Source organism: Phaethon lepturus, unplaced genomic scaffold (genome assembly GCF_000687285.1).
Source record: "Phaethon lepturus isolate BGI_N335 unplaced genomic scaffold, ASM68728v1 scaffold16826, whole genome shotgun sequence".
In the NCBI taxonomy this organism is placed as follows: domain Eukaryota; kingdom Metazoa; phylum Chordata; class Aves; order Phaethontiformes; family Phaethontidae; genus Phaethon; species Phaethon lepturus.
The window spans coordinates 28,408-44,495 of record NW_010544407.1 but is presented as its reverse complement, the minus strand read 5'-3'; the positions used below and the strand labels follow the sequence as shown (position 1 = coordinate 44,495).

Here is a 16,088-nt window from a genome sequence, read left to right as displayed (position 1 = left end):
TGGTAATGAACCATTATGATGCACGTGGCAGTGCTCTTTTTTGCAGCTGAAAGTTAACTTAGTGGCATTGCTGAACAGTTTAGAAAGGTGTAACCGCTCAGCTTTTGCTGTGCTTACTGGACTGAGGATTCAGCCTTTTTTCACCAGTAGGTGAACTGGTATTAGTGTTAAGCATACAGTTTAAAAGAGCTGTAGGCAGGTTTCTGTCTTTTACAGAACAGTAGCCCAGCATTTCATGGGGAAAACAGATGTAATTTTACCTTTATAACAAACTCTGCATCTGTGCAGTAGGCACGTAAATTTTGTGGCTTTTTACTTCATAGTTGAGTGCTGTGAAATATTTTATATCTTCTAATTTTTTTTCCATTTGATAGCTTTTACCAATTAATTGATGAGATGAATTTGTCTGCTTGAGATCAGCAATGGGAAGTTCTTTGCTTAATACAAAAATGTGTAAACCAGTATTTTAATAGATCTTTCCAGTGACAGACACAATTAAGTAACATTAAGAAACTGCTTTTAACATTAAAGTAGCTTGACAAGACGTTGTGAAGTTAGATTGGCAATGCAGACTGTCCTTTCCTCACCTTACAAGTTGGCAGTGTTTTTCCACAATTTTTTACACCCTAGTGCTATATCAGTAGCTACCGAAGGATGCCCTTTTCAACAGTAAATTCTAGAGTATAAAATTCTCATTTTCTTCATTACGTGTTTAGACGTTTTAGGACCTAGGTGCAGCTTTTCACATCAAAACTGGTTTCTGGCCTAACCTTTCATTAATGAAATCTATACCATCTCCTGTCATCCGCAGTCTCTTTGTGTAATTAAAGCCCCCCCTGAAGTATGAAGATAGGAAATGAAAAGTTGCCGTCCCAAAACTTTCACTGTAAAGGACAGAGAAGTACAGTACTTGGAACAGTGCTGTGAACAGTAGCTTTATTTGTGTCACCTCAGAGAAAGCTCCCAGGCATGAGTGTGCCTGTAGGCCTTCAAAGAGGTTGAGTAGTTGCCGTGCGGTCCTTTCCCCAGTCGGAGTCTTACCCCGGTACCCGCTTCCTCGTTCACCAAAACCCGGCTTTGTGTGGCTGAATGAGTTTGTCTCTGCCGGGGTGCTGACTCGCATCAAACGCAAATGCAGACTCCCTCTCGGGTTCCTTTCAAATGTGCTCGTAACATGTACGGTCTGTTTGTGTAACTGGTAGAGAGGGTCGGTTTTATATAAATCTGACTGGGAGCAGACTAGGAGAGGCTCCTGTTTTGAGGTCTGCGCTCCGGTGACGGAGTCATTGAATGTGGCATGGTGTGTAGCAGCGGGGCTCTGGTCTCAGGGTGCTGTCGGTGCCCTTGGAGAGCCAGAGCTAAAGCTGTGACTCTTACGTGTAGTGTGGGTACCATCTCATGTGTAGTCTTACATGACAAACCAAGCAAAACTGCGTGCACTATATAAACCAAAACCAGTATCCAAAATAGAAGGTTTGAGAAACTGTGGAAGGAGAATATTTTGTTAGACAAGATCTAACTCATACTAAGCATTTCACAGTCTGTTAGAAAAAGTTTCTAACTTACACAGTATGGACTGTGTAAGAGTCCATCCAGAGTAAGATGAGAGAATTAGATGGAACTACAAGGAAAAATTGATGTGACACAGAAAAAAGTTGTTACTGCTCAGTAAAACTGATCATTTGAGCTTATTAAAAAGCAAAGATTTATTTCCATATTAATCTCTGCCAGTATATTGCTTTGTGTAGAAGCTGTTACTGCTGTGCAATTCTGGCAAATCGGAACTTAAGCTTCATAATTTCATTCAGCTCTGTTGGATAAATCCAGCTGAGATGTCAAAATCCAGAACATGACAGCACGTAAAATTCTGATCAATTTTATTAGAGTACTAATATTGGTAGGTAAAAAAAAACAGTATGAAATTACCATTAGCAATGCTAGTGGCATTACGTGAAGTAAATTAAACAATCATCTACTTCATCTTTTTTTACAAAATATAAACCATTACTCCTGCAGTTAATATTCATTACTATTGCCTTATGCATCTGCAACTTTTCTACTTTAACCGTATCTTCCATGCCACTTGGCAAATTGGGTGTTAATTGTTAGAACTTTAGCACAAAACAGACAAAATGCTGAATCAAGGCAACTTCAACATCAACTGCTGTGGAACAATCACGTTTTGTTTACACCTAACATATTGATTGTATTTACATTTTAACTGAGCAGTGATTCAATTAACAAAAGTGCTGATTATCCAAAATATACATAGTATATAAATCCCCTATCAGGTCTGGGAAGAAAAGGCCATCCTGATGGACTCAGAAATCCAGGCAGGTAGAAGCAGTCTTATGAAGATGCTCTCTTCTGTTCAGAAAAGGGAGATTCGTACGCTTCCATTGGTGGGCAGGTACAAACCAGATGCTGATCTCCATAAATGTCATCAATGCGAGCAATTGTGGGCCAAAACTTGCTTTCAGGCTTCACAAATGGCTAAGTATAAAAGAAACAACAACTATTTTAATTTTTCTGCCAAGCAAATCTACATAATTGTAATGGACATCATTAGAAGTTTGAAGAATGACAAATGCTGGAAAAGTGGATTTTTTTAAGTGAAGTCATGCTTCAAATCTATTTGCAGTCCCTAAAAGTTAACAAGCACGTATAATAGAGTTGGCAGTCAAAAGAAGCTTTAGATTTTAAAAAAAGGGCAGCCACATCCTCTAACAAATGCTTGCAAAGCAGCAGTTGTCATGGGGTAAAGGCACACTGTGACTTACAGATAGGAATGAAGGGAAGGTGGAGGAGACCACCTGAAGACCTGTGCTGTTCAATACAGTTATAAGATAATACATAAAACAGGGTGGCAAACTTCATAGGTGCAGTTAAATTTTGGCTCTTTGAAGTGGTACGGAGCAATAAAATACATGCAATTCAGTTTTAGGTGAGAAAAGTTAGTTACGTATGTATTTAGCTGTTAAGGTTGTGGAAGCAATTTTATGTAGTGCTCTGAAGAAGTCTGATGTATCCAGTTCCAGTTTGACGTTTATTTGTAGCACATTGATGTTTCTTGCCCCATGCTGACTGTGCATCTTGTCAAACCCTCATCCAAAAGTTCTTTGGAGCAGAGCTTTGAACATCAGGACATGGGACTCTGTTTTGGGAGCCCCTGGTGCGGTATGTCAGAACTGAACGGCCTGTTTCCAGCAGGAGTATCCAATATTAAAGTGCTGAGATTTAGAAATCCAAGTCTGCACTTTGTGTGTAGAGACTTTTTTTCAAGAGCTTTTTTCCTTGTCTTGGAAGAACAAAACTAATGGAACTACTGTAGGGCTCACACACATAAAAATTGAGCAACAGTAAAAAAGGCTATGAAGTTTTTATTCTTACCAAACTACTTCATCTCCAACTGACCAGAAAACCACAGAGCAGAAAGCACATTTATGTATTACCACACCATCAGGATCCCATTATTTACTCACCAGTGGGAACGCTGCCACTTCTCTGGAATAGGGACGATCCCACTTGGAAGAAGTAACACAGTTCAGAGTATGTGGTGACATCTACAAGCAAAAATACATGTTTAGCACTTGAAATTGCTGAATTCAGTTGAACGTATCAGTGTGAACCCTCCTTCGAGTTCACATTACTACATATAAATAATTACTGTCTAGAGAGTCTCTCGAGAATACCATTTACCTCGGGGAAAAAAGTCAGAAAAAAAAGGCAGATTTAAAACAGGAAGCAAGTCAGTATCTAGATTTTTTTTTCAGTTTTCCTGAAGACACCACCCAAGGTTTGCATGTGCTTCCAGCTTTTCACTAAATCCCCTCATATTTAAAAAGTCAGTACAGTATTACAAGAGTTGAACAGAAGTTGAGCCTATAGCAATTTTGTGCTGCAGTTGCTAGAATAATTCATTTAATCTTTCTTCTACTGTTAGTTCTAAGATCATTCCACTTCCCTTCTTAAACCAGATAAATAAGCATCTCTTCTTCATTACTTTGAGATGGCCTTGAAAATTATAGATCATGTGCTTGAGTAAATAACTTCTGCTCTGTCAGCAAAGGCCAGAATTCTGACTTGAAAAAGTCAAAATTCAAATTCTGAGAAATTTTAAGGTTTCTAAAAAAAGTCAGATTTCAAGAAGTTAATTTGTTCACTGTTGCACACAGTTGTTTTCAGAGTACTGAAAGACCAGGAAGCAGGCTCACATAGTTTCAAGTAAGTCTCGAGGGTTAACCTGATGCTGGTAACTTGTTCTACACACCACCTTACCTTTAGTGGATTAATTTGGGGGTCCATCCTGCCCTCCTCTATTTCAGCAATTTCCTGCCGAATACTGATCATTGCATCACAAAACCTGTCCAGCTCTGCCTTGTCTTCAGACTCTGTTGGTTCAATCATAAGCGTCCCTGCCACTGGCCAGGACATGGTTGGAGCGTGAAAACCTGATAAAGAAGAAATCAGTCACTGACAATAGGTTATGAGTTAATATATGCATAGCTAGCAATCGATTCACAAATTCAACCCCTTCTATAATCTTTACAGGACTGAACCCATTGGTAGTGTTGGCAGTGTACTGTAGAGGTCAGAGAGACTTTTCAAGTATCTCAGTTCTTAACACTGAAGGGTAATGCAATTGTATTATTTACAACAGAATTACACACGTCCATAAAACCTGCTCTTTTTGCGTTGTTACTTTTCAGACCGAAGTATATTGCTTCTTTCATGGGTTATTTCTGTTCCTGCTGCTCACTCGTTTTGTCACTTGACCTTCTTATGACAGGCTGAATGGCAAAATGAGACAGGTACAGATTTCTGCACTGGTAAACAATGTAAAAAGAAAAGGTGATCTCTCACGATGCCCTTCCTGCACTACTGCTCATTACAAGCCTCATGACACTTCACTTTCGGCTGCAGAGGATGGAACTTTACTAAACTTACTCTGTAACTCACCTCCATACCTACTGACAAGTCTATTTGAAGTAGCGCATGCTATTTAAGACCATAGCAGCCCACTTACAAAGACAAGAAAGAGTGGGTTTTTTGGGTATCACAACTGGGCTTTAGATTATTTCAGTGACGAGGTATTACTAGTTAGAGTTTTGACAACTTTTATACATATTCGTTAGAAGACCACTTGCATAGGATCAAGCAGTTAAATGGGTCATCTTCTCTGGCAGCCAAAGAGTAGCCATGGTCAGATTCTTCAGAGCGTGTGTACAAAACTGCCTAAACTGTAACAGGATGGAAGTGTTTAAATCCTATTGTCCTCCCTTTTTTTTCTTTTCTTTTCTTTTTTTTTTTTTTTAATCTTATGAAGCTCTTGGCTCCAACCCATTTGCTCCAATGTTAAGAGTCATGTCATCGCAAATTTGAAGGGGCAGTTGACAAAACTGGGGAGGTAGCAGCAGACTTGTAAGTAGCTATTACAACTCAGTTGATGCAGGTATCTCTCTAAGCCCTTAATAGAGGAGACCTGAAATAATTGTGACATTCACTATCCATAAACACAGGACTAGAATGTTTCTGGCTCCTTTTAGAAAAGATTTAGGAAATTCTTGCTTATGCTGCTATTTTTAAAAAAAGGCATTTGCCTTACCATAATCCTGAAGTCTCTTAGCAAGATCTACAGCTTCAATGTTTGCTGTTTTTTTGAAAGGCCTTGTATCCAAAATGAATTCATGGGCTACATAACCTGTAAACAAAAAAGTGTATGCTATGTTTACTTATTAGCAGAATAAAGTAATCTAGGAAGCAGTCTATTCTGATTGGTTTTGTGGAGAACATGGCAAAAAGACAAATTAAAAAATACCCACTTGGGCAAAAACTCAAACCTGAGAAATTATCAGGGAAGCGATATTCAACTCAGTATTTGAAGACTGCCCCTCTGAGTCCCATGTCACATTAAGAAGAGGCCTCATTTTAAAGATCAGAACTAGGAAAGGGTGGTCACAGTAGCTCCTGTAATTTAAAAGTAGTCTGAAAAATAATTGCATTTATCAGCGTCCCAACACCATTTGGGTCTTAGGCTATCTTGAATTAGCCGTGTACGAGATAATCAGTTTCATGTTATGCCAGAGAAAAGCTCAGATGTGGTGTTACAGGTAGGCTAAAGACATAAGTTATCTAAATATCTAAATAAATATCCGTGATCCTGGAGAACCTTGTTCCATTTAATTGCTGAATCCTTCAAAATTTGCAGTGTCCATTCACTTCTGTGAGAAAACAATACATTCTCCTAAAATGCAACCTGCAGGTTTAGTCAAGGTGTACCCCATTAAATTTAAGACATATATTTTGAAGAGCATACACACTGTACTCAAATGTTCTTTGGTGTCATTCAGCTTAAACAAGCAAAATAGCATTCTCTGATTGATAGTTACTCTACTAAAACAGGTAATTTTTTCACCTCTTATTCATTACTTCTGTCCTGCTGCAAGACTGAAGGGAGGGCCGTAGCAGGGAACTAGAATGTAGCTAAAGTATTTTGCATTGCCAAGGGGATTCTCCCCTGTCTCACAAAGGAGAATAGGGAGCGGAAATGAGAAGAATTTCAGTTTGTTTGTTTGGTTGGTTTTTTTTCCAGAGAAAGTGTGCAAGAGAAAGTGCAGATCCAAAACCTGCTTCCAGTTCTTAAATTGTTGTGCATTGATTATGGGAGATTTACAGGTCACAACTTTGTTGCTTCTCCTTTTTCTACTGTTCATTAATCTGCTACTAGACTTCCAGGAGAACAATCTGATGCCAAGGTTTACTCCATCTTTTGTCATCATTTCATTTAATTACAAACAGGCTTTTTTTTTTTCCCTTCTTCCAAGTATCTCAGTTTCATTGCAATACCTCCACTGAAGCAGTGTGGCAGGTTATTTCTCTCCTTGTGAACAACACCAAGAGAAGTTGTGATGTAGCATTAAAAAAGAACCATATTGCAAGCCAACTTCTACACTAGCAAAAAAAAAAGTCAGCTTTGTAGAAGAAAACAAATAGTCCAATACTTGCCTCCTGCTCCTCTGAAGAGGATTTTGTAGTGCTTCTCTAGCCTCTTTGCCATGTAGTTTGCATTTAGTATCGCAATCTCGGAAGCGTGTTTCAGACCCTTTGCTCCCATTGTCTGAAAGAGACATAACATGAAGAAACAGACCTAAAAACACTCCCAAGCAAGCTAAGTGTGTTCTAAGTGTACTGGCAAGTGTGATAGACAACAGCACCTTAATGCAGCTGGCTCTCTTTAAGGCAGTCACACTGCTATTACACTTTTCTACACTACACTCACAGAAAAGCGCTGGGTATTACTTGAGAGCAACGTTGGTGTGCATATCTTGTGAGACTGCTTACTGTGTAAGGGTTTTTGCTTAAGTCAGCATGTGAACAACCCCAACTTCTCCTCCAATTGAAAAGCTGTGAAGTGAATGGAAAAAAGTGGGCAGAACTCAAGAATGTCATCAGCACGCTTGTAAGAAATCCACACTTTGCCTGTCACCATCCTTACCCCCAAGGAAAAAGCATCCAGAGGGCTACCCAAAAAGCTGTGTGTGCTCTCTCTACAGATTATCCCAGCAGCTCAAACTCTGCTTGCTGGTGTCATGTCACGGATGATACTGTGCGTTAACGAAGACCAGAGCCAAATGAACACAGATGCACTTATTTCTTTGTTAAAGCACTGTGAAAAGGACAGTGCTGGAATTGAGCTTCTTTGAATTTCTTAACAGTGCAGTTAGAAGTTAACTTGGCAAAGGAGAAAGCCAAAAGAGCCTTCAAGGTAGCCCCTTTAGATGGTACGGTGTAAACAGATAGCCCTTTGCATTGTGAAGAAACAGCTTCCCTTAAAAATTTACTAGACTTTAAGTATTCTGTAATAGGAACCAGCTTATAGTGACAAGTGATTTTTACACACAGGTGAAAAGCCACCATGGAGGTTGTACAAGCTGATATTCACTCATTTCAAATTCCAGAAGAGTTGGTTTCCCCAGGAGTGGAAGTTTCTATGGTTAGAGTATCAACCTGGTGACAGGGTACTCTGAATGACGTTGCCCTGACATTCGTCATTCCAAATCTTTCTGTCACTGAATGCTTTAAATGTTGCTCAGAGTCCCAGCACACCCTCTTCTCAAACACAATTTGAATATACACTCATGTCTGTTGGCTAAATACTTATGAATTACTTAAATATGTATCCATACATATATGTAACTAAGTATTTGCAGGCTTATCACTAAATTGCAAGGCACTAAAAAATTACACAGGTCATGATCAAGTTGTCACACATCCAAAGCCAAAACTAAATTCAGTTTTCAAATTCAGTGAAATCCCCTGGGATTTGAGCATAACAATAGTGCAGCATATAACCACAAATATTCTTGGAAGAATAGTAGTTACCAAGCACCTTTTAAACATGAAAACTTTGATGTCAGAGATAGTGGAGGGGCAAGCCTTATTGCAGCTTTATGCCTTGTGTCCACTTGTCTGAAGAGTTACTACAGACAAGAGACGGAAGAATTAAGCAGGTTGCATAGACACAGCAGTTGTCCTGCCATCCTTTCCTACTGCAACAGATGGCAATACGCTGTTCCACCGTCCTACTGGAAAACGAAGAAGTTCGAAGGATGTAAAAAAAATATAACCATGCTGTAGTCATATGCATTCAGTCTGTGCAAACATCTTATGATGAGTTGCTCTTAAACCTGTTCATGTGGTTCCAGTGGCCCTCAGACCTGCTGAAACAGAAACAGTCTACACACCTTGATATACACCCAGGAAATTGGCAATATAGCACTGGAACCCCACGGTGCAGCACTGACAGTACCCAAAGGACATGCATCCTTATCAGGCTGTATTTTGATGACAGGGTGGGTAGGCAAGTAGGGAGCCAAATGTTTCTTCCTAAAACAAAAACGTTTATATTAGAACTTAAATGTGTGCTTCTCTGTTACCACTTCTCAGCAGTTTCAGCAGTAGCTTCTCTTTCTTCACCTTTTTTCCAAACAGAGTCCTCCAGGAAGTCTGGTCTATTCCAACAGAAAGTTTATTAACATAACTGGTGACAATGGAGGATGGCACTCCGTTTTCAACCCAATGCAAGATATTTATGCACCTATCCAAATCAATTTTTTTTTTTTTTAAGAGTAGGGTTATTTTCTTTTAAACGGCTATGACTGTTCTATAGGATATATTCACATAGTCCATGGACTGCATTCTGGACTACATACAATATCAGACCTCACAGTCTACAGATCATATGTGCATTTACTCAGGAAACAGACTGATGAGCAAGGTCTACTATACACACTAAAGGGCCAAGATGAAAGTCAGTGTTTGGGAATACATGTGAACCTCACCATTCATGAGATGAGCACATCTGGACTATCCTGGAGAAGGACAAAAGTTTACAAATAACAGTACACCTCTCCCATTCATGCATTCGCGGCTCTGTACTTAAGTGAACTGCCAACCAAGATTCACTAAGGGATTTTTTTTTTTTTTTAAAAGAAAAGGCTAATAACACAATACCCACACTCCAATTGGCCCCATTCCAGGTCCTCCTCCTCCATGGGGAATGCAAAAGGTTTTGTGAAGGTTTAAGTGAGAGACATCAGAACCGTAATCTCCAGGACGACACAGACCCACCTGTGAAGGGAATACTCTGTCTCAAAATATTTTTTACATGTGATTTTAAAACCTATTACTTCATTCAAGAAAAAACAGGTTGAAAAGTTGCTATATGTTTTTCCATTTTTCTTTATCGTGATGCATCATGAAGAAGAATTGATGCAAACAAACTTTTGCTGTAGGAATTCTTATTCATGTCTGTAAAGAATGTTTTTGACAAACAGTAGGCAGACTAAGCCAATTTCAGTGAACAAGTCATTCATCTCACAACATATTTCAGGGAAAAATCAGATAAAAGAGATTTATTTTCACCGTCTAATTTTTATTACTGCTCTTGGAAGGCTCACCTCCTCCCCCAAACACTGTGCCATCTTGCAAGGAAGCTGTGTTATGGTCTGAACTGAGTACTGCTGTGCTATTTTTATTCCAAGGAGATATGCACTCCCAGTTATAATAAATCTACCAGGGATATTTTGTACCTGGGCATTCATATTTGCTCCGTCTAAGTAAACCTGGCCTCCATGTTTGTGAATCAGGTCACACACATCTCCGATCTCCTCTTCAAACACGCCGTTGGTGGAAGGGTATGTGATCATGATGGCTGCCAAATTCTCTTTATGCTTGTCCACCTGGTGGCAGGGAAGGAGAGAGGAAAAAAAGGTCATTGAGGCTCCGAAAACTTCTTAAGAGAAGAATTTTACAAAAACAGGTAATTAAGATCATAAAGTGTTTTACAGGTGAGAAATAAATCTATCAGCAGGTAGTGTAAGTCATTTATAGTCAGCAAAAGATACTGGGCTCTTTCCTTCAGCAATATCTATGGAAAAAAGAGCATTTTCTCAATAAATCAGAACTTTAAATCAGGGAAGAAGGCATGGTATTAAAAGATGTATGCATAATAGTCACTTCTGGGACCAACAACCAAAGTGAAACATCTGACCTGTGATCTAATGACCATCCCCCTTTCAGCAATACAGTTCCATGACTACCATAAAAGCCTGCTCAAATATGTATTTTTGGAAATGTGACCGGCTAATCCCTTGGAATCCCAAGATCTGCAGCCAATCTACTCAAAAAAGTGAAAAAAGTTGCCTAGCAACACCTTCCCCAACAGAGGTGGGCTTGAACTTCACTAAGCAAAGGCTAAAGTGCAGTTTCAAATACTTCACACTCATGAACATGCTTCGTTCATTTAAAATACTAGATGTCGACCAAAAAGGTCTGCTATAAAAGAGCCTACTGTGTAGAAAGACTCTCTGAGCCACTCCTGCTCCAAAGATCCTCAAATTAAAGGAAATCTCACAAGTGTTACATGGCTAGTGTCTTGAGTGAGCAAGAAAAGGAAAGAATTACTCATCCTTTTCAAGCATGTATTCACTATTATTGCCCTATTTTTCCCTCAAAGAAAAATCTGATTCAGCTGCCAACACTATTACCTGTAAAGGAGGAGTGTTCCTGCCTTGAAAAATAAAGATAATTAAATACTCACCATTGCTTTTAAATGGGAGATATCAATGCTCCCATTTTTATCCACTTCAATTGGCTGAATCTTCATCCCTGCCATTTGTGCACTCGCTGGATTTGTACCATGAGCAGACTTAGGAATAAGGCAAACCTTAAACGGGAAAAAGAAGCAGGGGATAAAGTGTAACTAGTTAAAAAATCTTAAAGCATTATGGTGTACACTCAGCTATAACTCATTATCAAATTTTTCAAAAGGGATCCTGAGGGAATGTTTACTGGCAAATTGCCACTTGTACTGAAGGATGCGATGCAATTTTCTTTGAAGAAAATCAATTCAAGTATCAGCGTCTAATTACTCATTAGGAAAATAAAGTTGTATTTGCTGCATAAATCATATTTAGGGCAGTATTTCCAGAATACTAACTCAGACACTCACATTTAAAATCCTTTCCTCTCACCCTCCTTTTTTTAAAAAGACTAATTTTTTTTTACAATAATCAGTGTCCATATGTACAATGACTTAAAAGGAAAAACTGCCTAATTCCAACTTTCTGCTACATCTTCAGCTGACTTCCAAAGCATTTTATTCTGTATTCTATTCAAAAGAAAAATTTAGACTGAAACATTTTGGCTACAGCTAAGAAATTTCATGCTCTATACAGTTCACGTAAAAAGAAAAAAAAAAAAGTACTTTTACTTGAGTAAATGTAGGTTCTTGTTAGGAAAATGGAGCTCAGGATATTTCCAGCCATTTGCTAGGAACTCCACCCCTTCCGAAGACAATAAATATATCTTATCAAAAAAATCCTTTGCTACCACTCACGGAGGATATTGAAACATTTGTCTATTACGATTCTCTTGGAAGGATTAATTTAACTATGTTTATTAAGTTACTCAAACTTAGCTGCGTTAATCGACTGACAGTAAAGCACTTTGTTTTCATGAGGAAGCACGCAATGGTCTCTACCTCACGTTCCACAGAGATGCTGAGACAAACGCTAATTACTGTAAAAGCTGTTCCAAGGAACTGGCCCATCTGTCTCAGCACCTGGATATTGGCTCTTCTGGCAGCGAACTGCCCATGTTCTGCTGTGCCGCTGCGCTGGAAGGGGAGGCAAGGGTCCCAGCCCCAGCGCTGGGACGCACTGTGGCACATCTCTGGTCATTTCAGCCGCACAGCAGAAATGTAGCGTGAGGCTAGGTTGCCACCCAGTCTTGCTGGGTTGCATCTGCAGCTGCTGGGTACAGAAGTGATTGATCTGGAAGCAAAGCAGGCAGATGCGAGCTGTCAAGTTAATGTCGGCACCTTTTTTCCCGCGAGAGGGCACCAACTCCAAACGAGGTTGACTGGAAGGTGCTTGATCTGTGGGCTCGCTTACTTTCTCCAGCCCAGGAGAAAAGGTCACTTCAGCTGAAAGCTCAGCATTTCGTGGTCTTTCTCTCCCTCCCCACCCCTTTTTTCCAAGATTATCTTGATTTTACTATAACATATGAAATCTCTTAAGTGTGAGTAACCGCAAGTACCTTGCAGGCTCTCTCCTCTGTGTAGTTAACCTCTGGGTGCTTCTGAACATAGAAGGACCATAGACACTCACAGAAGCCCAAGGATCTTGCACAGAATAAGAGAAACAGCAAAGCGTACGTGGATAATCAGAAGATAACTGCCCAAGAATAAAATTTCAACCCAATTTCTCTTCCCTCTGAGTAAACTACTCACAAAACAAAGCTTGCAATTGTAAAGAGTGGCTGATTCCCGAGAAGTTTGAGGTGATCTGGATGCAACAAAGAAACAAAACAGGCCAAGACAGCACTCACTGTTCAATTTTACGTAGTTTCCTCACAGAGAGGCTACAGCTCCGAAGAGGTCAGGACAATGACCCTTCCATTTTGGGAAGGCAAATGAGTTCCAAAGCCAAGTATAAAATCAAGCTCAGGAAACACAGATATTACTGCACTAAGGACTTTTTTCCTACCATTTAAGGCCAGCTCTATGAGCATGTACAAGAGGAAGATCTAACTAATGTCAGATGTCCAAGAAGGTTTTGACGTGATACCCCAAAATGCTCCCAAACTACTTTCTAGTGGGGTAAGTGGGAAGAGTTGCAGGAATAAATATTTCATGAAAACACGGAAAAGGAAAAGGAAAAGGAAAAGGAAAAGGAAAAGGAAAAGGAAAAGGAAAAGGAAAAGGAAAAGGAAAAGGAAAAGGAAAAGGAAAAGGAAAAGGAAAAGGAAAAGTCAGTTTTCACTGTGGAGAAGGGCCATCCTAATAGAATATTATAAATATCTGTGCTGGTTCCCTAGCATTTAAAACTTACTCATAATTGGTTTATATTGGAGACATACAGTGAAATGCCAAATACCCTGTTAATACAAAATCACCCAGGTCACTAGAAGAACTCATTGCATAGTTCAGAAAATAACCCACATAAATATAAAATATAAAATAACACTCAAAATAGAATATATTGGAGCCAAACATCTAGAATATTACACAAGAAAACAAATCTTAACAATTGACAACTGGTATCATAGTTTTGAACCTATTGCCACTCCAAAGGTCTTGCAGTGTTGGGGCTGGGGGGGATGCAATTGCATTGAAAACTAGAAAGGAAGTAGAGAACAAAGAAAAAGGAACACAGAAGCTCTGAGTATAACCAAAGCTATGAGATGGCTTATTTGATGAGAATGATGGACAAATTAACTGGAATCCAACTAGGAAGACAGAAATGGGGATGGATAAGGCTATAATAAAAATCTCAGAATTAACTATGATAGGCCAAATGTGAACAGGGAAAAATTGTTCATCATCTTCCACGAGTGAGAGGGTATTAGATGAAATTGTAAGATGGTAAGTTCAAAAAATAAGAGGAAGTATTTCTAATGAAGAAATATTATTTTATGATAATGGCTGATGAAGCCACAGAACCTATTCTCCAAGATAGTGTAAATATTAGAAGCTTCCTAATAAAAGGTCAAACGATCAGATTTAATTGTAGAAAAATGCAGTGCCTTTGGATTCCTTTGGGTTGGGAAGTTCCCAAACCACAAGAAGCTGGGGGCCATGTACTGGGTATTTTTATATCTTTGTATACTTGCTTTGTAATCCTTTTACTCCTCATTGTAAAAGGAGTCTATCAGTTTGCTGTTGACTGCTGTAAGACTGGATACTGGGTCTGACAGACTTTTGGCCTGGGCTAATCTGGATGTTCTTATATCACAAACATGCAATCATCTCTCCAAAATAAAAGTTACTACCACCAACTTCCCACATTTATATATTTCAACCTATTTAACTTCCAATTAAATTTATAACTAAAAGCTACTATGCTCAGATTAGCATAGCTTTTCTTCCAGGGATACTGTTTTGTTCAGAAAGAATTCTTTTTAAAAGAAAATGAGAACTCAAAATTCTATTAAACGTTGTGTACTAATAAGAATTGATTCTTTTTGGGGGTTAACTACAGTTGTATCACTTGTATCACAGTTTACAAGAACTCTCTTTTGTCAGATTACAAAGGCATAGCTGAGGAGTGACTCCTTGAGGTCAAAGTTTCAGGTAGTTAGTATAGAAGACAATACAAATCAAGCCTTTAGACCCTAGCGTCACCAACTGAAGATGATCCTTAGTGACTCAAAACCGCTTTGCATTATTCATCTACAGTTTTTGTGGACGTTGTGAAGGCAAGGTTACCTCCATATATCATACAGAGATTTATTTGAAACAGTTTGAACGGACAAGAACGGGACGAACCTAGAGACTTCTATGAGTAGGTACCAGGGCATACCAGAGGTTTGTCTGCTTCTCCTGTCAGGAGTGGCTGTACTGGGAACCAACTGATGTTATAAGCAGTATAAGCTTTAGATAATCAGTTCCTGTTCTCTTTGTAACTGAAAAAGCTGGAGAGAGAGTATCATACCACCTTGAATACGAAAAAACTGTCATTGCCCGTCTTTTGGCATCTCTTTAGGCAGAGGCCCAACAGGCAACAGGCCAAGCCCCAAAACAGTGCTAAGAGCTGCTGAGTCTCATTGGGAAAGGCAAGGCACCCTTCCATCAAGCAGTGTGCCAATTCAATGGGATTGCGTGCATGTTCAGGTGTAAAATGCCAGGTTATGCCAGGAGGGCATAACAGCCCTAGGCACCTGCCCAAACCTTCCTACATTCCCTGTCACCGAGGGGTCAATTGCCTGGAGGCACATTCCTCTGTCAGTTCAACAACAAGTTGCTTACTCTTACGCCAGGTTTCACACACCCAGCAAGCCAACAGTGTTAGATAATAGGATTAAACATCTTACATAAGGATGTACAAAAAACTCGGGAGCCCAGAGCTGGGCACATGAACCCCAGAGAAGAAGAGGGATGTGTAATCCCTTGTTCTCTCCGCAAGGTAGCTCATGCAGCACAGGAACACCATCACAGCCATGGCCGTATGCCAGTCCAGGCATATGGCCATTGCTTTTATCAAAATGTTTCCAAGCACAGCGAAATACATTGATAAGCAGCCCAGCAAACAGCAAGAGCCAAACACACCCATTAAAAAGCCCTAGACTCTAATACAGAGTTAAGAAACCTCAAGCCCCATGGTGGGTGCTAAAAAGGACTGTGATGGACTGACCGAGCCAATGGCCAAACACCCACAAAGGTGCTCACTCACTCCCGTCTCCCATGGGACAAGGGAAAAATAGAAGTAAGGTGAGAAGACTCATGGACTGAGAGAATGACTGTCTAATAGGGAAAACAAAAGATGCATGTGCAAGCAAAGCAAGAAGACAAATTAATTCATTACTTCCCATGGCCAGGCAGATGTCCAGCCACTTCCTGGAAAGCAGGGCCTCAGCACATGTAATGGTCGCTTGGGAAGAAAAATGTCACAACTATGACCTCCCCTGTTTTGTCCTCCTCTCCCTGAGCTTGTCTCGCTGAGAATGCCATTATATGGCATAAAACATTTGTTTAGTCAGTCTGGGTCAGTTGCGTCTCTCCTAACCTCTTGCCCACCCCCAGCCTA

At 39.7% G+C, this 16,088-nt stretch overlaps 1 protein-coding gene across 2 annotated transcripts in view; it reads right to left on the bottom strand.

Annotated features, from left to right (window-relative positions):
* Positions 1-1,860: 1,860 nt before the first annotated feature.
* The window catches only part of GLDC (glycine dehydrogenase (decarboxylating)), a 37,553-nt gene continuing 23,325 nt past the window's right edge, over positions 1,861-16,088 (bottom strand). The window contains exons 15-23 of one of the 2 annotated variants that reach the window (XM_010288677.1): positions 11,102-11,227; positions 10,092-10,241; positions 9,518-9,630; positions 8,745-8,886; positions 7,006-7,117; positions 5,606-5,701; positions 4,279-4,451; positions 3,483-3,563; positions 1,861-2,493 (exon numbers count right to left, since the gene is read on the bottom strand). In XM_010288677.1, coding sequence (XP_010286979.1) covers positions 2,350-2,493; positions 3,483-3,563; positions 4,279-4,451; positions 5,606-5,701; positions 7,006-7,117; positions 8,745-8,886; positions 9,518-9,630; positions 10,092-10,241; positions 11,102-11,227 — 1,137 coding nt within the window. In that variant the 3' untranslated portion in view covers positions 1,861-2,349. The remainder of the gene's footprint in view (positions 2,494-3,482; positions 3,564-4,278; positions 4,452-5,605; positions 5,702-7,005; positions 7,118-8,744; positions 8,887-9,517; positions 9,631-10,091; positions 10,242-11,101; positions 11,228-16,088) is intronic. The other variant, XM_010288678.1, reaches the window with a different exon arrangement.